Raw genomic sequence first — 24819 nt, 5'->3', positions numbered from 1 at the left:
GAGAATATTTTATTGACGGTCTATTTAATGAACTAACATGGATTTTAATTTACATCAATTTGTGTTACTAGCCAATTTTATATATTTATATTCATTTTTATGTCATGTATTTGTCAATTTTAAATGTATTAATTTTCATGTTTAATAAATTCATCATCATTACAAAACAGAAGAAATATTATGGTAGATGATTATTGAATATGCAGGAATGCTTTAAAACTCAGTAAAAGCCTACCGTCAAACAGTAACCTTTATTAAATTAACAAAATTATATTTCATAGCATTTAAAAGTCATTATATTTAGACAACACAGCACTAGAATCATCCGGGGTATTAAAACAATCATGGTCAGAATCATAGCCAACCAATGATGATGGTATTTTTAGCATCTGAAGTATCTCCGAGTAGTCCATGCCATGTTTGTCGGGACATTTGAGTCTCATCATGTCCATTAATTCTACCAATGCCTCTTGACAGCCTTTTTGCCATTTTTTTATCAATTCTCTCAACTCTTCAGTGTCCGCTGTCATTGATCTTGCTAGAAGCATTTTCTTTTTAACATCTATCCTCGCTTTTATATTGTCGATGTCTGCCTGCGATATTGAACCAGTGGACTTAGCTTTGTTCACTTTAGATACTTTATCATAAGTCTTTCGGATGAGAATAGTCTTCTTCTTATCAAAGAAGTCATCATCATCTTCATCAAAGGAGCTTTGCGATGATGCTTTAGATACTGTTGCTGGGATAACTTTTGAAACTTGAGTTTTAGCTTTACTATCCTTTGCTGGCTTTTTGCTTTCTATTTTTTTGATCTTATTCTTACTAGATGTTGCTATGAATTCATCATCATCATTGTCTAGGGTTAATACAGGTTTGTTAACTTTAGTGTCATTTTTATTCAAAGTACTTAAAGGTGCTTCATCATCTGAATCAAAAAGAGTTTGAGAGTTTTTTTTTGGATCACTCACATTTTTATCAGTTTTTTCATACTTTTCTTTTACTTTTAAGAGTTTCTTTTGTATAACAACAATGCACTCTTTAGTAAGTTCATTTGGACTTATTGTTTTTGAAGTTTTTGATTCAGATTTCTTCTTCTGTGGTTGGGCTACTTCTTTGGGGGTTACTTCAACACTCTCTTTTACTGGAATGGTATTCTCAGCTTTTGAAGTTAACTTTGGAGCTGTTTTTAATGGAGACTGGATCTTTTTGCTTTTATTTACTTTCTTAGAAGGTTCTGGCGGGGCAGATATGTCTTTAGCCACATCATTTTCAACATTGGGAGTCTCTGTATCTACATCCTTATCAATTGTATTGTCTGTTGCTTCGTTCTCTTTAGTACAGTCGTCAATTTCATGGGATACAGTTGAGTTTGTCGCTTTTGTACTTGCCTGAGTATTGAGTGTCGCTAAGAATGTTTTCGATTTTTTTCTACGAGGTAAATCTACATTTCTTGAAGGAGTCTTCACTATTTTCTCTTCATTTGTAGAATTTGTCGAAATTTCACATTTATTTTCCACAGAATCAACCGCTATACTTTCATCATTTTGGTTGGTTTTTTCATCAGGTTCAACGAAGCTTTTTCGCTTTCTACTCTCTTTTTTCGGCTCCACAACTTGAACATTATTAATGGCATTAGAAGCTAAAGGCGATATGAATGGCGAAGGACCTTTTTTCTTCCAATTTCGCGAGAGCCCAACTCGTCTGCAAGGCGTCAACAAAGATTTACTTATCCCGCCAGGGGTTTTAGGCGATTCATGGTGAGAGTTAGCTCTTATTGACGACACATTCTTCATCGTCGTACGCTGATATCTGGTGAATTACAAAATAAATGAGTTTTTAATAATCTTTTTAATGTAAATAAACACGAAATGCAATCTTCTTTTTTTTTCAGACATTGACAGAAGTTCCCGCCACAGAATCAATCACACATACTTTTTTTAATTCACAGATAAAGAAAGCGTGTGATTTTCTCAAATTCTTTCTTGGATTCGGCGTTATTTTGCGTGACTTGAACAGTTCGTAGTGTTGTTGCTAATGACGAGCTTGCCAAAATAAATCGATGAAATTGTAAACAATTGCTTTCGAAATGTAAATATTGATAACAAACGTATTAATTGATTATCAATAAGTACATTTTATTTACTTATTTTATGAACCTATACTAATATAAACTAATGTTATATGAAATGTAAGAAACGAGATTCTGAAAGTTTGAATTTGCCAAAATATCTCATGATTTTAGATAATCGATATGATACCACATCACTGTATATCCCCTCCCTAACTACAATCCATCAAAAATTTCGCCCGGCTCAAACTAAACTTTTGTGCCGTGTGTTACTGTGTTGTGCAATTGATAGGTTCTGCAAGCGGAGTTCCCTTCAGACCTTTCTGGAACGCGCAACGTCGCCCGTGGTGTTTTCGACAAAAGAAATTCTTTTCCCGGAATAAACAAAAACATTACATAATGCCGTTGCTGAGGCTGACGTCTGGTACTTTTGGGCAGCTGCGTACTTTCGCGACGTCGCAGGCGCTCGGGAAGCGAGTGAAGACCTTCGCGGTGTACCGCTGGAACCCGGATGAGCCCGACAAGAAGCCCTTCACTCAGAACTACCAGGTGGACCTCGATGAGTGCGCTCCTATGGTGCTGGATGCCTTGTTGAAGATCAAGAATGAGATGGATCCTACGCTGACGTTCCGTCGGTCGTGCCGCGAGGGCGTCTGCGGTTCCTGCGCCATGAACATCGACGGCGTGAACACGTTAGCGTGCATCAGCCACATCGACCAGAACCTGAGCAAGCCATCGAAAATCTATCCTCTACCGCACATGTACGTCGTGAAAGACTTAGTCCCAGATCTGACCAACTTCTACCGCCAGTACCAGTCCATTGAGCCGTGGCTGCAGCGCGACAAGGAAGCGGCTAAAGGTAAGGAAGTCCAGCTTCTCCAGGATGTTGACGATCGTGCCAAACTTGACGGTCTATATGAATGTGTGCTCTGCGCCTGCTGCTCGACTAGCTGCCCATCATACTGGTGGAATGGAGACAAGTATCTTGGCCCTGCTGTCCTTATGCAGGCTTACCGCTGGATTATTGACTCCAGGGATGAAGCGACCGCCAAACGCCTCTCAAAGCTGAAGGACACATATTCAGTCTACCGTTGCCACACAATCATGAACTGCACGCGTACATGCCCGAAGGGCTTGAACCCTGGACGTGCTATCGCTCAGATCAAAACCTTGTTATCCGGTATTGTCAAGAAACAGACCCCTATCATGGACCCGGCTGGTTTAGAGAAGAAAGCGGCAACTAACTAAACATGGCATACAATGATCTTTAGAAAAATGGTTGTTGTACTTGTACTTAAGTATACATAACTAGGTTTAGGCAGATTAGTATTATAATCTCATTTAAATAAACCTAAAATTGTACAAAAAAAGGTGCAAACATCTTAAATTCATACTCAAATGGAGAACAGTTCTGGATTTTTCCATAACTGTGTTGTTTTTATGCCTTTTCTTATGGCCCTAAAAAAAATTTACCTGCTGGCTCAGTGTTTTTTATCATCTATTGTAAGAAGAAAAGTTATCCTTAAGTTATTTGTGTCTATGGATGCACCCTACTAAATCAGGCATTTACATTGTTTTTTTTTACACAACATTTTTTTTTTACTTACTGTAGACATTTTTATCCACTGTTAATTATTTTTTAATAGTAATCAATTTTGAGTACCTCATTTTACCAAAAAGCCATATTTTCTAAAGATGTACGAAATTAGTGAAATTATAAAGTATTATTTCAGATTTTTTTTGTTTAGATGCTATTGTGATCATGATCATGTAAGTTATTTCCTTGTCCTGCCATGTGATGTTATTTATTTCATGTCTCCATGCCACCTTAGACAACAATAAGTAAACAATGTAATTGTTTTAAATAAATGACTATTTATTTATTTTTGTGACCTTTTTTTTAAAATAAATTTAAAAGTGGAAAAATTACTGCCTTGGGTGAGACTTGAACTCACGGCCTCTGGATAAAGCTTAATAGCATCGATCGCAGACGTTTCTGCTTGTTAAAAATTAACCTTTTTTTTAAATTATTCCAATACTTTTGAGTCTGCAAGAATGCTAAGTTTGAATAAATGTGCCATTTTCAATCAAAAGGGTACTTATTGTCGGTTGTCAATAAGGCGCTATTTCCATATAGCTTTAATTTGAAATCAACCTTATCGACAAACGACAATGTGGTACCTTTTGGTTGAAAACGTCACAAATTTCAATCTGTTCACTTATTTTACCTACACTTTTGCGCGTGTTATTGTGGTGTTACGCACTGAGATTGAAAACAATTTTATTTTAACATTTTACTTTTTCTTTTTAGTTACCCATTCATTTATATTATATTTTATATTCTTGCCTCTGTGTCTATAACTTTTTTAACTAAATTTGACAAGACTATAGCCTTAGGATGTGCATAGGCTACTTAATTTTGGTCTGTCAGGTATTCAGTCTGTCGGTCACTATAAATAAAATAGGTACTTAAAAATCTATATTATGTCGATGGCGATCTCCAGACTAATCCCTATATAATTTTCATACACATTAAGTTCAGAGGTACTTGCTTCAGCCGTGAAAAGCTTAAACTGACAGATATAATATTATTTACTTTCGCGTTTATCATATGGATGTGCGTTTCAGTTTCAAGATGCTCTCATTCCAAGGTCACCTAATTATAGGTATGTCTCGTGACAAAATGACTGAAGTGGGTAATTGGCTACACATTGGCCGGATACCTACCACGAGTGAATAAAACTAATAGCATTGCATGTTCATGTTTCGTAGCCAATTTATATCTACTGCACCGGTCAAATCAATGCTTCCTTCTAGAACTCTGGGGGCGGACGTGAGCGTAACTTCCTTTGAATACATGTACTTAGGTAGTTGTAAACATCTGTGTGGTGTTTGCCCCACGTGACCGCCGCCATACATGAGGCGAGGACAAATGGGAAATGCATTTGCTCGTTTCGTTTGGTTTGCCCCGTAGCAAATTTCAACTTAACAAGTCCATAGGCTACAAAGACTGTTAGGTAATATAGATCGGAATCTTTCTAAAACTAGTGGCGAACAGGGGCCCATTTCTCGAACGGTATTAAACTAATATTATTAGTTCACGAACTGTCAAATCGTATGTGTTGCCATGACAATACACTAATAATATTAGACTAATATCGTTCGAGAAATGGGCCCCAGTCGTTATAATGTACTTAGTAACAATAGTTTTGATTATAGTTTATTAAAAAATAAATTATCGAAGAAATTAACTTGGCGGATTCCCTATTGATAAAAAAACCGGATAAGTGCGAGTCGGACTCACCCACCGAGGGTTCCTTACTTTTAGTATTTGTTGTTATAGCTGCAACAGTAATACATTAGCTGTGAAAATTTCAACTGTCTAAAAGTCTGTTTTTTTATTCCGTAGACTAAAATGACGTTTCACGGTTTCATGTGTAAGACATCATGTCTTAGTACCATATGAAATGTCGTTTTCGTCTACGGAATAAAAAAACAGACTATAGCTATCACGGTTATGACTGATATGAGATACAGCATGGTGACAGACGGACAGAGGAGTCTTAGTAATAGGGTCCCGTTTTTACCCTTTGGGTCCGGAACCCTAAAAACAGTTCAACAGACATTTCATTCAACAATAAAATATTAATTGTTATGAAATGGTAAATTAATAATTCTTAGTTTTGTTACCTTACTGCAAACAAAACAGCAGAGATAAAAAAAGCCAGCCATAACATCTTCGAGTCGATAGAAATCTTTATCAATATTCCACCTTATACCATGTAAATAAGGTCGAGATTAAAACGATACTCTATTAAACTGAAATGTGTTTTCCACAAACGATATCGATTTCACAATGACTAGATGAACTTGAACCATTGATAACGGAAATAAACAAACTAATGTTCTATAATGGAAAGACAAATGCAAGCCATTATAGAACATAACTTTTTGTAAATAAGGTGTATAATCGCGTGTAAAGCAAATGCACTTGTTACAGTAATTTTAAGGCAAAAAATAATGACCATTCTTACTTAGCATCGCTTGAGAAAGATCGTAAGAAAAGCGAGGGCTTAGACGCTTAGGTCCTTTTGGATGTAGGTCATGGGTGGAATATTCTATTACCTAATGACATGACAGTGATGACCTGTAGGTAAGCTATCTTATTATAGGTAAGTACCTGTTAGCTTTGATAATGTGGTTTTCTAGGTAGGTATATCATATAAAACTAGTTATAAAACGGAGACCTTCGCTAACGATTCGGTCAATTAGTAATTTTCTGTACAAAACAGACTGTTGATTTTTGCGGGGGAGGGGCACGTCAAAAGTATAGGTAACGTAAAAATAGCCATGTCAGATAAACGCCATCGCCAGTCCATACATTGTGTAAGTAAGACCATTGGCCGTCTATTTTCGATGACTACTCCGTTTTTAGGGTTCCGTACCCAAAGGGTAAAAACGGGACCCTATTACTAAGACTCCGCTGTCCGTCTGTCTGTCACCAGGCTGTATCTCATGAACCGTGATAGCTGGACAGTTGAAATTTTCACAGATGATGTATTTCTGTTGCCGCTATAACAACAAATACTAAAAACATAATAACATAAATATTTAAATGGGGCTCCCATACAACAAACGTGATTTTTTTGCTGTTTTTTCCGTAATTACGGAACCCTTCGTGCGCGAGTCCGACTCGCACTTGGCCAGTTTTTTAGTTATATCCTCTAAGGTTACAAATAAAACAAAGTAAATCGTTTTATGATTATTTATTTAACATTTAAAGGTACCTATTTAATTATTCATCATTATGTTGAAAAAGTTAACATTCCAAAAACGTTTTATTATAAATAATATAATATTATTTATAAAACATTCTACACTACTTAATGTGCATGGCTATTTTACAGGTTTTATGATGGAAATTATTTGAGATAAACTTATTTAAAAAAACAATTGCCATATATGCTATGCTTTTGGCCTCACCATTACCACCAAGTTGTTACCACGCCAAATTTAAGTGAAATAGTTCCCAGTGGTAACATGTGGGTAAAAAATCCATGCTTACCCTTTTATTTTAAAAAGTATACCTCTGATAATTTCCACTCATTGGTGAATATAAGTTTAATTTGTGGTATTTTCTATAAAAAGGGACCTTATTGTCGATGGCGCTTACGCCATTATAAACGATGCTCCGATATAAATACAATGCCGCGCGACGCTGTGCGGCGTAAGCGCCATCGACAATAAGGTCCCTTTTAATAGAAAATGCCCCATTTTATTGCAGTAAAAAATCTGACAAGGTAAGGCCATAGACAAATTAATATTAAGACGCACAAAGTGACGCAAAATATAACTGACAACTAAACTAGATGTCGCTGTACGGTTTGACAATCCAGATACCATGAAACGTATGATTAGCTAAAGTAAGGAGTTTAAAGCATATTTTAAAAACATATTTGCGACTCTCGAGTACGCATAATATGGCAAGGATCATAATATTTGGTATTTTCTATAAAAAAAGGACCTTATTGTCGATGGCGGTTACGCCATTAATAACGATGCTCCGATATAAATACAATGCCGCGCGACGCGACAATGTGCGGCGTAAGCGCCATCGACAATAAGGTCCCTTTTCATAGAAAATGCCCCATATTTTGTAGAGTTAGACCAAGGTAAGTCTAACGATTTTGATAGCATACCCAGTGCAAGTGTTATACGTCATAATATCATAAAAGTTACTTAAACTAGCTTACACTTACTAGCAGAATGTACTATGTACGCGGCACCGCGTTATAATACATTCGGTAGAGACATACTAGAAGAAAACGAACTAAAGGATATCGAACTTAAGGCGGTTCCCTGAGCCAGAAGGCGAAAAATCTCCTTATATGATCATGTTTTTCTAAGAGGCGTTGATATTCGTAGACGTGGAAAAAATATATGTAGTTCTTGACTATATTATCTTTAACAACATAGCTTCCGATACACGAATTATGACAATTCGCTCGATACAATTAATTCCCAAAGTAACCTCTAACTCGGACTTTTAATCCTACTTTACTCGGTTATTTATTATGTGATACTATAAACAAAAAAAGAAGATAAAACAATCTTAACATAAATAGTAATTTCATAGCTTTAGAATTTCGATATTGTAAGGTAACGTTCTTAAAATAAATAAAAACCGACAAAATTCGATCAAAATTGACACTTGGCGCGTATGTTCTTTCCCGTTCTTTCTTGCGAAATGTGACAAAGACAGCGGCAAACCGATGGAACGGCCTTAAAGATGTCCTTCTGTTCTGCAGGAAAACAAGAAGATTTGAGGAGAATGGTGTGGGAATGCCGCCGGGACAGTAACCTGCAGCTCCAACTACAGGGAATTGGGCTGAATGAACACGACATGTGATCGACGGCCCGCCTGCTTCCGGCCGGGCGTCCCTACACTACATCTACATCATAAAAGATAGACGTTTAAAATAACTTGCACTGCGTGTGCTCTCAAAATAGTTGCAGATTGTACTTATCTTGGTCTAACTACACTAATGTCACATAATTATGACTTAATATATTCTACCTGTAATCATTTTACCCCTAAATATAATATAATATCATCGTATAGTATCGTATATCTATCTACTTTTTTTAGTAATTACAATCATCACTGAACAAAAATCGTATTTCCAATATTATCAGGTGCTTGTATAAATGAATCGGACGGAAAAAAAAACACAATACATGCAAAGATAAATGAATAAGAAGACGCGAAAGTAGTGTAAAATATTGTGGCACAAATTTTGACAGATACATATTGTAACGACAAAACATCCGTGAGACACAGACGGGTCCCTCAATGAGGGCTAACGCGTATGAATTCGCCGCTAGGGGCGCTAGTGTAGATGGTGGTCTTTTCCATAGTTCGAAATGTCAAATGTCACTTGTCACTTCAATTACTGACAGCTGTTCTTTATAGTCTTTTGGACCACCATCAACAGAGGCGCCAACTGGTGAGCAAAAACACGATAGCCCTCATTACGCGCGGGCGCAGTCTGGGTTGGTCCGCCAATGCGTGCTCCCGTTGAAGCTTTTCGTTATGGAGCGAAATATATCGAGCATACTTCGACTTAAAATTCCTACGTGATAAAAATTAAAAACTTAAACACGACTTTATGCGTCTTCTTATTCATTTCAGTTGGATAATAGGGAATATTACTCGAAACTCTGCGTTGGGGGCGCCACTACCACAATCTGAGGGTCTATCGCGAAACAAGAAAATCGAAATTTCGTTATCTAACATCTCTGTCACTCTTGTATATTCGAGCAATAAAGAGGCAGATAGCTAAATTTCGGATTCGCGTTTCCCGGTAGGTCCTCTGTAAACCAAACCGCCTTGATGCATCAATGTCATATTTTATTATCTCTGAAAACGTGTCAAAACCTGTTAAAGGTACAGTATGTATAAAGGGGCCCACTGACTATCAGTCCGCCGGACGATATCGGCCTGTCAGTTAGAACAAAAATTTGACAGTTCCGAACAACTGAAAGGCCGATATCGTCCGGCGGACTGATAGTCAGTGGGCCCCTTAAGTTACTCTATGGTTTACTTAAAAGGCTGGGGGCAGAACATTGCAGTAATATCCCATATTGATGAAATCTCTTTTAAATTGTTCACTTAATTCAAAGATTGCAAAGATAAAATATAATCAATAAACATTTGTTTGGGTATACAATCAATACAAATAAGTCATGATTAACCTGGTTAACCATTAATCTAAATATAATAGTTTTTAATAATAATTATATAAAACGATGTAGTTTTGTACCTAACCTATACAAGCTGTTTTTCTTTACACCAGATACTATACACGGTGGCTAAAAAAAAGTGCATTGCCGTTGCCAGGGAGGTTTTGGGATTATACCGAGCAACTTTTACTATGGGACCAACCCCGAAATCTCGAAAAAAAAATTTGGCTGTCATACATTTTGGCTGGTCCATTTTCTATGGGAGGGTAAATTAGTAACGAACAGGCCGTCACAATAGATCACTGCTTGGTCGACGTGACACTCACAGGCCCACAACACCCCAACAATAATAATAGCAATTTTTTTTAAGCGATTTCGTGGTTGGTCCCATAGTAAAAGTTGCTCAGTATAATCCCAAAACCTCCCTGGCAACGGGAATGCACTTATTTTTTAGCCAACCTGTACATAGAGCTACCTTTCCACTAAGGCGGAGATTACCGGAGATGAGAGGAAACGTACGGGAAACAACCAATAGCTTTGGTTGTTTCCCGTGTTACTCTTCTCCGCTACGCTGGATTACAGTTAATGCATGTTGGTACAGTCGCAATCAGATATATCGGAACAGCCAAGGCGCTCACAAATATCTGAACACGCCTCTATTGTCAGGGCGTTAGAGTGCGCGTTCAGATATTTTTGAGCACCTTGGCCGCTCCGATATATCTGATGGCGACTGTACCTAGATTTCCGCGGAAAGGCAGCCTCAAATTCGATTGTAGAATTTACTACAATATATTTGTGTAGTAAATTTACTACAATATAGTAAATTTACTACAATATATTTGTGTAGTAAATTCTACAATCGAATTTGAGGATGAGGATTGAGGATTTGTGTAGTAAATTTACTACAATATAGTAAATTTACTACAATATATTTGTGTAGTAAATTCTACAATCGAATTTGAGGATGAGGATTGAGGATTTGTGTAGTAAATTTACTACAATATAGTAAATTTACTACAATATATTTGTGTAGTAAATTCTACAATCGAATTTGAGGATGAGGATTGAGGATTTGTGTAGTAAATTTACTACAATATAGTAAATTTACTACAATATATTTGTGTAGTAAATTCTACAATCGAATTTGAGGCTGCCTTTCCGCGGAAATCTAGGTACAGTCGCCATCAGATATATCGGAGCGGCCAAGGTGCTCAAAAATATCTGAACGCGCACTCTAACGCCCTGACAATAGAGGCGTGTTCAGATATTTGTGAGCGCCTTATATATTTGGTACTTTTGTACCAATTATTTATTAAAAAGACCGATTGGAAGGACATTTTGTATTTGCTAAATAAAAACAAGTTTTACAGTAAGTGTACAGTCGAAGGCAAAACTATCGATCCAGACAAATGGCTCAAAAATATGTGAACACGACTTTATCGTCTAAGGTGTAAAAGCGTACACATATTTTTGAAACTTTGGGAATGTATATACATTAATGCCCTTGACGGTGTATAAGCAAAGGTTCAATGATTGTATGAGAGGTGTAAAGTGAAAATATCGAGCCCCCCCCCTCATTCCTCATTTGACAGCTAAAACAGATGGCGCTGTACTGTGCCATGTTTTGAAACAGAATAGTCAAAAGTCAAGTTTAAAAAACCAGAGTTATAGTCGTTAGCTTGGAAAACTAAAACTTTTTTTTATGCATGTAGGTGCGGTTTTACTTACAATAGACAAAGAGTTGAAAAGGTTGATGCTGCCATCTATACACAATTTTGGGAACAAATCAAATTATTAATAATCAAATGTGGTAATTTGATTTGTTCCCAAAGTTGTGAAATTAAGTGATAATATGCGAAAAAAAATCGGCCACTAGTAAATATTAGTAAACCGAATAACGCCATTAGACTTCACACTTCTTATACAACCAAAGAACATTTATATGGTAATCTATGTATTAATATTGTTCCTCCGGGACAGATAGTGGAGCTTCGGTTTGTAGAGATCTGAAGTGTCGTAGCGCACGTGGGGGGTCCTTTTCACCTTGGTGTCTGGGAAACGATCGTTGGTGTCGTAATTTTCGACGGACTTATCGCTCGAAGGACTGTTGGGATGCACTGGAAAAAAAAGCAATCGGTCAAAATTGTTTTCGAAGTCACTCAAGTGTCAATTTTAATAGGGAAGATGGAACTTATCGACAACTTGGGTACCAGTGATCCAAAAGTTAAAGGCAAGGGATCTATCTTCGGATGTGTGCGCGGATGTTGTGAGTGTTGCGTGTCGGACTATTGACCATAATTAACATTTATGTGTAGTGGGTGGTTTGAAAATGTGATGTCTACCCCAAACTTTAAATGCACTTTTCGTCGGGTAGTCACACAAATCTTTGTTTTGACATTTTGCTGGGACGTCAGTTAGCCGCGACCACGACCAGTGAAACCTGTGTCGAAACGTCGGTAAATAAAGGTAACAAAATTAATTCGCGATAGACCCTATTTTAAATGTGATTTAATATGCACTCAAGTGTCACTTTGATTTTCATTTCTACAAACATTTAAATGAGAAGAATTTAAAATAATACTTCATCTCATTATATACTATTATTATGTAGGTTTCATTAACAGTTCCATTTCATTATTTGTCGTTTTTCGAGAGCACATTATGTAACAGAAGTTGCAGGCTATAAATTTAATTAAACTAAATTTCTTTATTCGAGACAACATATGGTCCATTAATCTGGTATAGCTTATCATGTTAGTAACAACAGTAACCTAATAAAATATTTATTAATTATAGGCTACGGTGATTGTTTACGACCGCATGCTTGTTTGCCACCGACGTGGTATTAAAGGAATGTCCTCACCGGTCCTCTTCGGCCTCGGTAGACCAACGCGCCTTGCCCTGCCCAAGTATCTGGAGCGGCCGGTGTTGCTCCGACTCACGCACGACTGCAGCGGGTCCGGACTCTCTGGAAACATTCATAAATCGAGATTCAATTCAAAACTTAAGGGTCTCCGGCAAACTCGGTTCTCCATGCAAACGTAGTTCGTAGTTCCGCTCTCATTTCAAAACGACTAGCTAGTGCTCTGAAACTTTGTACTTACAATAGGATAAGGTATATCTAGGTCTGTAATTAGTTTATGTAGCTTCAGATACCATAGCTAAAAAAATACAGCGAATTTAAGTTTTTCATACAAAACTTGTTTTTGCTCTATTTTGTTTTTTTATAAACTGAAGCTATATAAACTGTGGTATTTTCTATAAAAATAAGGTCCCTTTTCATTGAAAATGCCCCAACTAATTTCAGACCCAGATATACCTCATGTCAAAGTTTCATTACAATCCAACACGTAGTTTTAAAATGAGAGCGGAACTACGTTTGTGCGAAGGTGCAATTCGGCCGAGCTTGCCGGGGACTCTTAAAAATCAAAAAATGGTTGCCGAAAATTATTGCTCTGTCTTCTAGATTTTAGAATTAATGACTCACTAAAAACATAACACTCTCTTTTTTGGGCAGTCGTGTAAAAACGTCTGTAATTACGCCATATAGAATAACCATCGTTTATTTTCGAGTCAATATACCACAGTATTTTAACAATTAAAAACCTACCATTTTATTTTTATATCGTTTGCCAATCTGTATTATAAAAGCTAAGGAAAATCTGAACTAAATAATTAAAATATCTAAAAAATGTATGTATTAGTATGAGATATTTTATAAAAGATGAAAAAAAACGTCTTACCTTCAGTAGTAGATGATATCTGATCAGATTCACTCATCCTCCTCAATTTAGGCTTTAGCACATGCCCATTATTATTATCACTCTCAACTGACAGTTTCCTCTTCAAATCATCTTGCTTCACAATGTTATCCTCCACAAAATAGTCTATCTGTGGCAATTTACTTTCCTCCGGCTCCGATCCACCAAGTATTATCTCCATAATCTGTTCTCTCGATGCCTTATTTACCATTTCTTCTAATTTGGCATCATAATCGCTAGAAAGTTCGAAAGAACATTCGGATTTAACAGGACTAAAAACTGGGGATCTGATCATAGTTTGCACTGGTGTATTTCTATCTAGTGGTAGAACGATTTCATTTGAGACATTTACGTTTTTAACTATATTCTTATTCATATGGCCGTTTTTGTGATAGTTTATAATTTCGAAATTGCCATTGGTTTGTGCTACTTCTTTCATAATGCTTTCTTCGTAGGAATCGCAGTTTATAAGATATAATTTGTTACTGCCTATATCAGTGGTGTATGTGTTGAGGAATCTTTCGAATTTGTCTCTTTCTAATTCGGCATTATATTTCTCATGCTCAGCGAAATATTCGAATCTATCTTCTTGGTCTTCTTGTTGAATTATTACTCTTAGTTCATCATCAGGAATATCCCCTACAGTTTCATTGTCATCGATTTCTTCAGTTATGACTGTAACCTCAAATTCTGTGTGTTCATTTTTAATGCCTTCGGTTATTTCTTCTTCTTTTCTAAGCTCTGGCTTGTAAATATCTTTTATACTATCTTCTTCTTTTCTAAGCTCTGACTTGTAAATGTCTTTTATACTATCTTCATCTTTTCTAAGCTCTGGCTTGTAAATATCTTTTTTACTATCTTCTTGTTTTCTAAGCTCTGGCTTGTAAATGTCTTTTATACTATCTTCATCTTTTCTAAGCTCTGGCTTGTAAATGTCTTTTATAATATCTTCATCTTCGTCATCCACAATTCCGTATACTTTCTTTGAAATTTCGTTTAATATCTTCTCAGTATCCTCAAAGTCAGGCTGATTTAATACTATAGTTTCATATACTTCCTCTGTTTCGATTGCTTCTTCTTTTGTAACTACTTCTTCCTTTATTTCATCTTCCTTCTCAGTTTCTTTTTCCATTTCACTTGGATTAATTTTTTTAGTTTCCTTATTCATTTCACTAAGTTGCATTTCTATGGAATCAGGAGCATATTCAATTTCTTCAATAGGTTTCACTTCAGCGTAATTCGTCTCTATTATTGGTTTTTGAGATTCCGCAGTGTTAGAAATACAAGCAAACTCTAATTCAGGGCCAGAGACGCTAGAATATACTTGGCTCAGACTGGGTCTAACATTTGCCTGGAATTCTAATAGTAATGCTGCTTCTTGATTCATTCTCTTCTGTTCTTCATCCAAGAATCTCCTCATTTTCATTAGCCGCTTTGCTTCTGCTAAATTTGCAGCGAATCTAGGTTTTTTCAATGTCACGTCTGGTACAAAAGGGAGGCGCGGAGGCGATGCCATGGGCATTTCTAAGCGCGTATCTACTCTGACAGGTTTTGGTTGATTTACATTAGCTTTTGTGTTTCCTTCTTTCAATGCGTTTTCTTTATCACTGGGGCTTGTAGAATGGCTGCTCGGTGATGTATTATCAGATTTGGAACTGTTACCTTTATTAGTTTTGCTTTCAGAGGATTTTGAGGTAGATGGATTATGTGATCCTTTTGAAGATGAGCTACCATCATTGGAATCTCTATCAGTCGAGCGACGAGTGTGACTTCCCCTGCCTGATGCACTGTAATGATCATCATTGTCTTTCTTATCTTTCTTATCCTTATCTTTATCATCTCTCTTCTTTTTATCTTTATCTGAACGAGATGATTTAGAATCCCGTGATAATTTGTGATCTTTCGAACTTTTATCTGACTTTTCTTTATCTTTATTGCTGGAACTACTAGACTTCCTGTCCTTATCGTCGTGTTTGCTAGAATGCCTTTGACTGGAACTAGAGCTTCTATGTTTCGAATCTTTGCTGCTGGAGCTTTTATGAGAACTCCTGTGTTTAGAATCTTTATCTTTGCTTTCTTTTCGGCCCTTTTCTTTAGACTTATCAGAACTAGATTTGGACTTACTCTGGTCATCTTTAGAAGATTTCTTGTCTTGTTTAGAATCTTTTCTGTCTTTAGAACTTGAGTGTTTTGAATCGGTTCTTTTATCTTTACTGCTAGAGCTATGTCTATGGGAATCTCTAGATCTATGTGAGCTTTTGTGACTCCTTTTCTCATCTGTCGATTCTTTCTTAGAATCTTCTGACGTAGGGTCATCAGGGAAAGGAATTTTATCCAAATTGGTTTTGCTGTTAGCATCACTTTCATAATCGATTTGTAAGTTGTGACTGTTAGAACTGTCATCATATAAAGGTGTGTTAAATGTGTTGATATTAACTTGCTCATTAAATTGATACGCCAAATTTGCCTGCTCTTCTTTTTCTGGTTTAGTATCTTTGACGTCAGAACTATTTTCAGGTGATTTCGCATCAATAGTAAATCTAAATGTATTGGGTTCCTTTTTATCATCATTTTTAATATCAGAATCATTATCAAAAGCCTGTTGCGCGTCGCACGAGTTTTCATTATTGAAATTCCTGATTGGTGTCAGAGGTGACATATTTCTGATTATAGACGATTCAGAACTAGAATCATCATCACTGTTTATTGGTTTAAAGTATTGATCTTTCTCTTCTTTTGGGCTCTCATCAGGTAAAGGTATATCTTTTAACTCAATACTTTCTGGCTCTTCCTTAGGCAACTCAATGCTGTCTAAATCAATTTTTGGAGGACTGTTCTCTGGAGACGGTATATTCTCCAGATTAATTTCTTCAGCAGGCATAGGTATGCTCAATTTACCTAAACTAGCTTCAGAACCGTGTGAAGTCAAATCACTGATACCAGAAAGCTGAGTATCTGCCTCTTTTTCAGGTTCTATATCAGATGGCATGGATATGTCATTGATGTTAATTTCCTTTACTTTATCATCATCAACTTCCATTCCTTCATCTTTAGATTCTTCCATTTGTTCATCTTTATCATTACTTTTCACTGATCCAGGACTGACAGCTTCTAAATCAGTAGGCAGATCACTTGAGGTATTTCCTTTGTCATTTGATGTTTCAGGGGTGGACTTTTTGCGAGCGATGCCAAGGTAGTTGTAAACTAAGTCTTCTACTTGTGGTATGAAGACAGACGCCACTTTGGGGTTGACTACTTGGTCCACGATTCTTTCTACGCCTTGCTCGAGGTAGTTGCCACTGTAGACAAAATTATTATGTGGTTTACAATTTTGATGAAACTTGGACTGTGTCCTAATTTAAAGCCATTAAAAAAAACTGATTAAATGCTTTTCAAGAAGTATGCCAACATTCATACTCTTCTAAAATTCGGTACCTTTGTTTGGTAGACCTAATAGATTGATAAACTTATGGTTAACCTTATAGTTTAATCAAAGATAGATATAACTCCGTAATAGATGGATACAGTCTAAGGAAAAAACGTGCCTTGAAAATCACGAAAATTTGATTCTCGATCAGATGGCGCCATTTTCTTTCACTAGCTTTGGCCTACTCTCCTATAGAGGGCGTTGACGGTTTCGTTTGTTATTTATCATTTTAACGCATGTCAGTGAAAGAACATGGGTCAAAATCATATAAAAATAATTAATGCAAATAAACGTATTTTTATAAATTTTCTTTTTTAGTTTTTAAGTATGTCGATAGATGGCAGTGAATTTACAGTGGTTACAAAATTTACTATGACAGTACCGGTCTATCATATAATAAGACCTCTTTGGTTTAATTAACAAATGTTACTAGCTACCGCTAGGCTTCCATAGTCAAAATATGTGCCATTTTTAATCAAAAGGGTACTTATTGTCGCTTGTCAGTAAGGCGCTATTTCCATATAGCTTCAATTAGAAATCAACCTTATCAACAAACGACAATGTGGTACCTTTTGGTACCTTTTGGAAAACGTCACATATTATTTTGCCGAATTAAAAGTGATGAAAAACATCATGAAACCAAGGCCATTTTCCCTCCGGGTTGGAGTGGAGACTTTGAAATCTTGAAAATGATTTAAAAGTTTGATGTACAATTCTACATACTCAAGTATATGCTTCCTGAGTTTCTCCCGCAGCTGATTCTTGTTCAAATCCGGTTTCCAGGTCTGCCTGGACAGGAACAAGGACACGGAGTTCTCCACTCGCTGCCGAAGGTTCTGGTAGGCCGGCCGCGTGTCCACGTCCGAGATGCAATCTTTGCGGAACTGGAATTACAAATGAGCATTTACTTACATGGACCTATATACCGTGGACTTAACATAGCTAAGCCGAAACTCTGATTTCATAACTAGCAGAATTTTCTTGTAAATACGCGCACAGACAAATTTACATTTCGAGGGCTTATTCATTGATACTCTACGAAATCGGCTTGTCATAAAGTCACAGCTCCATTTTACATTGTAGTGTTTTTATTTACTGCAAACACATTTTTAGGGTTCCGTACCCAAAGGGTGAAAACGGGACCCTATTACTAAGACTCCGCTGTCTGTCTGTCTGTCCGTCTGTCACCAGGCTGTATCTCATGATTCTCATGAACCGTGATAGCTAGACAGTTGAAATTATCGTATATGATGTATTTCTGTTGCCGCTATAACAACAAATACTAAAAATATAATAAAATAAACATTTAAGTGGGGCTTCCATACAACAAACATGATTTTTTTGCCGTTTTTTGCGTAATGGTACGGAACCCTTCGTGCGCGAGCCCGACTCGTACTTGGCCGGTTTTTTCAGCACCATGTACCAATGTTGTTAGCAAACAAGCAAACCTGATGGTAAGCTGTTATTTTTACGCTAAACAGCCGCAGTCTACGTTGTTGAGTTGCGGAAACCCAGCTTGCACAAACCTATACCTAGTGGCGTACCGTGAACTAATCTAGCCGTGGGCGAAATCGCATCTGCGAGGCCATTTTCTTTCACTGTGCCCAAAGGGGCCTCGTGCGAGGCCCCCCTTGGGGCGCGAGGCCGTGGGCACTTCGCCCACGCCTAGCTACGCCACTGCCTATACCGTAAATACCGTGTTTATGGATGCCTACAAAGTAGTATGTGTGTCTGTCTGTCCACAGCTTAGCGGTTCAGCCGGTTTTGAGTTTTTGCACATATACCTTCTTTGTAAAATTAATGTAAGTACCACGAAACTAGTGCCTTTGGACTGTTTGGCCATTGGTTTAAGCACAGAATAACTAATAGTACTACCGTACAGAAAATTCACTCCTTCACAAAAGCCAGATTTAGGTATAAAATTATACCTACACTCGCCGCCTGCAAGCAAAATTGAAACTTATAACCGCGCACGAACCGTGAATCTTCTTTGCGCGCCGCAGTTTTATGACCGAGCTGCGAGTGTCGGCACGGGGTTGTCACTTGACAAGTTTTTACCTACCTACTGATTTATTATTTTTAAGATAAATATGTAGGAATTACAAACGTTGATTCTGTAAACATAAAATTTTTAGCCGGAGATAGTATGTCTGATTCTCACGGAAGTAGGTATGCCACAGATTCATATTTCTATAGTCACAGAAGTACTTATTCCTTTGAAAATATGTCAGTCAATATATTGACTATAGTCCGGAATTAAAAAAACAAACATTGCAGAGGAATTTAATAATTATTTCGTGGACCAAGTTCGTCTTGCTACTCCTCATAGTGGCAACAAAAATAATTATAAGAAAACAATGACATACTAAACTAACTCCCTAATTTATGAAACCGACAAATTCTAATGACATAAAACTAATAATAAATTCTTTAAAAAATACAAATAGCACTGGATACGATGGTATACATACGAAAATAATAAAAAAAAAACATCTGACATTGAGATAGCCATATAGTAAATTTATGTATTGAGCATGGTGAGTTTCCTAGCAAACTAAAGGTATCCATTGTGAGACCTCTTTATAAAAAGGAGGATAAAGATAACATGAAGAACTACAGGCCTATTGCGTTAATCTCTGTCTTTGCCAAAATCATAGAGAAAGTTATATACAAGTCTTTACAATTACTTTGAAAAAAAAAACTTATTTGCAAAGGAACAAAAAGACAGTGAGACATATTTTAAAATATTTATCAGTACGGTTTTTACTCACTATTATTTTATTAGAGTGCACGACGTACAACCGCCGCGGACACTCGTGCCTGAGGAAGGATTCCCAAAGAATCCGAAACATGTCGCCAAAAGCGACTAAAAATAATAGTGAGTAAAAACCGTACTGATAAATATTTTGAACAAAAAGGGTTTCGAAAGGAAAAATCAATAAATTTGGCAATTTTCGATTTAGTACAAGAAGTTATTAAGAGGCCGTAGTCGATTTTGGAGCAAAAATTTTAAATTGATAGATTTAGTCGTTGAAATTATACACGTTTTGTTACGTAATATCTAAATAACAAGTATTGGTTTCTATTAGCACGTCTTCTCAATGTGCCTTTTAATAATGAGGTCGCGAGCGTGCGTCACCGGTAATATATGAAAAGAAGGGGCAGTTTTTAAAAATTCATCAAAATTTTATGGTGGTAAATTATACAAATTGATGTATAAGAATAGTTTCAGCAAATGTTGTAGATTGTTTAAGTATCAAAATTACGTTGAAATTAAGTCGATTTTCGGAGAAATTGTCACTTGTTTTGAAGTAATTTCTGGTGAAAATTGATTTCGTCTAACTTTCATTTACACTACTTCAAAGTCATAATAATAAAAATGTAGTCTGATAAACGTCAAATACAGGATATGTGTAATACAAAATTACCATGTTTAGCCGTCCAAACTTTACGAAATTTACAAATAAGAGCGACAAAATCAGTGCTTTACGCGCGTTTACCTAAACGTCCATCAGAAAAGCAAACATTACTAATTTACTGTCTGTTTTCAAAAAAATTATCTGATAAAAGGTAAGATAAGAAGACGTGCTAATAGAAACCAGTACTTGTTATTTCAATTAGGTAACAAAAGGTGTACAATTTCACCGACTAAATCTATCAATTTTACATTTTTGCGACTAAAATCGACACCGGCCTCTTAATAACATGGACAAAAAAATCCCTACATGCGCTTTATATATGGACATGTCAAAAGCGTTTGACTTTGTTGACCATAATATTCTCTTAGACAAACTACATGCTTATGGAGTTCGCGGTAATGTTTTCAGTCTAATCCGTTCTTACCTGAGAGATCCAAATCTACTAGTTTAAACATAGTATATAAGGGACATAAAGTGAATGAAACGGACATAACGAAATTTCTAGGATTAAGTATAGATAATAAGTTGACATGGAAAACACAAACTGACAATATATGTAATAAATTAAGTAAATATTCATACGCGTTATACAATTTGAAAAAAATCGCAATCGAATCGACACTTTTAACCGCCTATCATGCTTATGTCACATCTAATTTAAGATATGGTATCCTTGGGGAAACTCCACCAATAAAGAATTTGTATTTAAGGCTCAGAAGAAATGCATACGAGCAATTTGCGGTGTCCAAGAAAGTGAGCCATGTAAACCATTTTTCAAGAGTCTCAAAATTCTTACATTGCCATGTTTGTATATATACGAAATGGCCAATTTTGTAAATACAAACCACAGCCTATTTAGTAAGTTTAAAAGCGTTCGCCTTCAAAACAAACTAAAGTACCAAAAATGCAAAAAAAGCAAGTATGCAAAAAGTACCAAATAAAACGGCATTTTTACAAAAAAGCATACTTGGAATGGCTCACAAAATATATAACAAGTTACCGGCGAATATAATTGCATGTAAAGACAAGGATAATGTAGCTTGGGATCCTGTAGTCCACCTGATAAAGGAGCAAGCGAGACATAGACTGTGAGACCGTAGTGTTGGATGATGCTGGACATTCTGATGTTTTGAAAAGATGTGTCCCGCCGAGTTTGTTGCCGGTCCCATATTGGGATACCCTCCTACAATTTAGGAGGGAATTAAATCTTCTCGGGTCCGTGGTGTAGGGTTGGAGCCGGCATAGTTTTTTATCGCGTATATAATATATATCTTTACTTGAAAATAATTATAGTGTATAACTAGCCTTATGAACCGATTTTGCATGTACAACCAGCCTTAAAGTTTGTAGTCTATGATTGTTCATTATTTTAGTATGTGGGTATTTTTGCATTTTGTAATTTTTCCTCAGTCACCCGTTGACCACGAACGCTGTAAAGAGTTCGAAACGTCGGGATGAATTATAAATTCAATATACGCGATATAATCCGTTTTCATAGTTTTATTTCAAGGATAATGTTTTTAAAAAAAAACTAAAAGCTTTTCTTAACGAGAAAGCATATTACTCTATTATAGAATTTTTGACTGAATTACCTAATTAAGATTTACTGCATGACATAACCCTGTACGATGTATTACCCGAAAATGTTCCACGACCTATATGCTTTAGCTCACTGCTTTGTCACATGGATACTAGGCTTACTTCTATACTCATTAAATATTTACAAACGAACAACATTAAACTCTAAATAGCGTCTTATCTTTTATAATCTAATGCGTCTAATTATTTATGTTTTATTCTATACTTCATATTTATTTTATATATCGTTTTCTTCTCTTCCACTTCCTTCATGTTGGCACTATTAACGTTCTGTCACCCACTTCCCGCTTTTCTACTAATTTTTGTATTCGTCATGTGTTTGTCTGTGATGTTCATAACAATTATTCGTTTTTAGGTTTTCCCAACCACACCTCCCAGACTACCGAACATTCTCCTCACGTGTGAAAGTCAAAAACCGACATTGGCAAATTCACCCCGTGCAAAATTGCGGGGAGTAAAAGCCAGATAGGATAAAAAAAAAACCCTGTTTTGACTATTATTGTTTTTCTGTGATATTATGATTAGCGTGTATTTTTATTGAATTTGTATGCCAATAGGCACGACATAGTGATACTGAAATATGTATTTAACATCGTGTAACTTACCTATGTTGAACAAATAAATCTTTGAATCTTTGAAAAAAAAAATTATTTTTCTGCTTCCTTGTTCTTCCGTTTATTCAGACATCCGTAAACAGAACATCTTTTATACAGATTAGATCGCGAGTTAGGTTTCGAAGCCATTGCGTATTTTCAATTTTGCGCGAGCGCCACGTGACACGACTATCGTGCGAGCCGAGCGGCAGCCCACTGCCATACACCTGCCCGGGCGGTGCGCCGGCCAAATATACCTAAACTGCGCAGTGACACCCCCCTGGTTTAAGTGCTGAATATTCAGCAAATATTTTTTATTATGTTTGCCTGTATGCAACGCTCCAGAAATTTTAATGTACTCTCTTCCATCAGGTTTTCCCGTTGTCATTATAAACACATGTTGAATCCATGGGATGTTTTGATTATTTGGAGAGTGTAGAAAATTTGTTTGCGAGTCCATGACCTATTTGTTTCTAGGGTATTGCCTAGGAAGCGATTCATCTTTTGCTGCTATTGTAATTGAATCATTTTCAAATGATTTATTAGATTGACACAGACAAACCAAATCATTTGGCCGAATATTAGTATTGCGCAAACTTCATATTTGGCCCATCTGTACTATTACTTATTACTTATTGTGTCAGAAGGGTGGTCATGAAACAGAACATGTCCAATTTTCTCTTCATTGTTTTTTTTTTTCAGGTATATACCTACTCCAATCAAACTAATAATCTGTCTGTCTACCACCACCACCTCACTCAATAGGTCATCAGAGTTTGACTGGGAGTAAATCTTAAGGCTTAGTTTGTACAAAAGCTCTTCTGGCTTGTGTGACAGATTAATAACATGAAATAGTTGATTGACCCATATACCTAGTTTGTTTGTAGTTGTGCATGCTCGTTCACTGAAAAATATCGCTCCCAACTAGTACAATCTCACAACTGTACTAGTTCGGTCTTTGGTCTCATTACTAATGATTAAACAAAGAAACACAACATGTTTGTAAAATCATTCAAGGCCAATCAATGTAACCTAAAAGTTTTACAAGGAATATATAAATAGATGAAATTTAGACAATAGGAAACAGATCTTAACCTCTACATTATAAACTAAATGTTGAAATAAACTTTTGCTTGTGTTAAAAGCCATTTTGGTAGTGTAGAAGTCTTAAATGGTCTTAATGTGCTTTATTACACATAAAACACTTTTTAGACCAACTAATACACTTGTGAGATGTCCTCTTATGTCATTTTTACTTTAATTGCAGGTAACAATGATAGTTTTAATGGTAGTCAACAGCATTATAATATGGAAGGAAAAAGGAATGTTTTTCTACATGTTATTCAATCTTATTTTAAAAGATGTGGCTAGAAAACATATTTACATAATTAATAATAAGTCAGTAATTCATAAAATTCAGGGTTTTTTCCCCTTCAGAAGTTCGATTAAACACAACATGGAGAAATTATTGATCTCGTATTCTATAACTTACGATTGAAGTTACTAATGCTGGATTTATTGTTTTAAACTTGAATAACAGGTATAGAGTGCAAGTTATTTCGGGTTAATCGTGCGATTTATAGAATCAAACGTAAATAAATTAATACAAAACTTACTTGATCAAAGATTCCTTTAGATTTCAACTCATAAACTAATTGATCGACTAACCGGGGATCACCCGGCATGTACTGTAAATGAGCCATTTCGCGATGAAATTATGTTTTAATTGTAATTAATTACATTTATAATCTATAAAGATATATCTATCTTATTGCTCTTATAATTGTTTTTACAAATATCAAATTCAGGCAACGCACTAAATAATATATTTTGCAATTTTATTTTTTGTTGTTTGACAGGCTTGGGTAGCCATTTGCAAAAACTCAATCAGTGTGTGTCTGTGTTGTTCATTTCATAAATTTCATTGCTGTGATTTCAACATTACACGTAAAGTTTGTCAAAGGATTGTCTCATTTCAAACATAGACAGAGAGAATCATACTATCTTTGTCTTACACCAGTACTAGCGCCCAAAAGAAAGGGATGAGTATAATTTTCCTGGTTGTTCCTGACTGACAAATTGGTGTGACCGACTATATATAACCAGACGCACGGAATGACATGTGCAAGCGAGACAGCGCTATGTGTAGCATAGACATAGCGACGTCCCGTTCCCACCTGTCATTCCGTACGGAAACCGAATGAAAATT

General features: G+C 36.2%; 3 protein-coding genes across 3 annotated transcripts; 1 reads left to right on the top strand and 2 right to left on the bottom strand.

Moving 5' to 3' along the window:
- Positions 1–237: 237 nt before the first annotated feature.
- Positions 238–1904, bottom strand: LOC134750635 (titin homolog). The gene has a single exon (XM_063685854.1). It carries the CDS (start codon positions 1791–1793, stop codon positions 285–287), a length of 1509 nt encoding a protein of 502 aa, XP_063541924.1. The 5' UTR covers positions 1794–1904; the 3' UTR covers positions 238–284.
- A 420-nt stretch (positions 1905–2324) lies between these two features.
- Positions 2325–3954, top strand: LOC134750636 (uncharacterized). The gene has a single exon (XM_063685856.1). It carries the CDS (start codon positions 2468–2470, stop codon positions 3314–3316), a length of 849 nt encoding a protein of 282 aa, XP_063541926.1. The 5' UTR covers positions 2325–2467; the 3' UTR covers positions 3317–3954.
- A 6995-nt stretch (positions 3955–10949) lies between these two features.
- LOC134750670 (biorientation of chromosomes in cell division protein 1-like 1) lies at positions 10950–24440 on the bottom strand. The gene is made up of 5 exons (XM_063685901.1): positions 24227–24440; positions 17723–17883; positions 13555–16871; positions 12675–12779; positions 10950–11928 (listed from the first exon to the last, which is right to left on the bottom strand). Exons 1-5 carry the CDS (start codon positions 24311–24313, stop codon positions 11762–11764), a joined length of 3837 nt encoding a protein of 1278 aa, XP_063541971.1. The 5' UTR covers positions 24314–24440; the 3' UTR covers positions 10950–11761.
- Positions 24441–24819: the final 379 nt, after the last annotated feature.

Source organism: Cydia strobilella, chromosome 20, assembly GCF_947568885.1.
Source record: "Cydia strobilella chromosome 20, ilCydStro3.1, whole genome shotgun sequence".
NCBI lineage: Eukaryota > Metazoa > Arthropoda > Insecta > Lepidoptera > Tortricidae > Cydia > Cydia strobilella.
The sequence above is the reverse complement of the archived record's forward strand: the minus strand, read 5'-3'. Positions and strand labels throughout refer to the sequence as shown.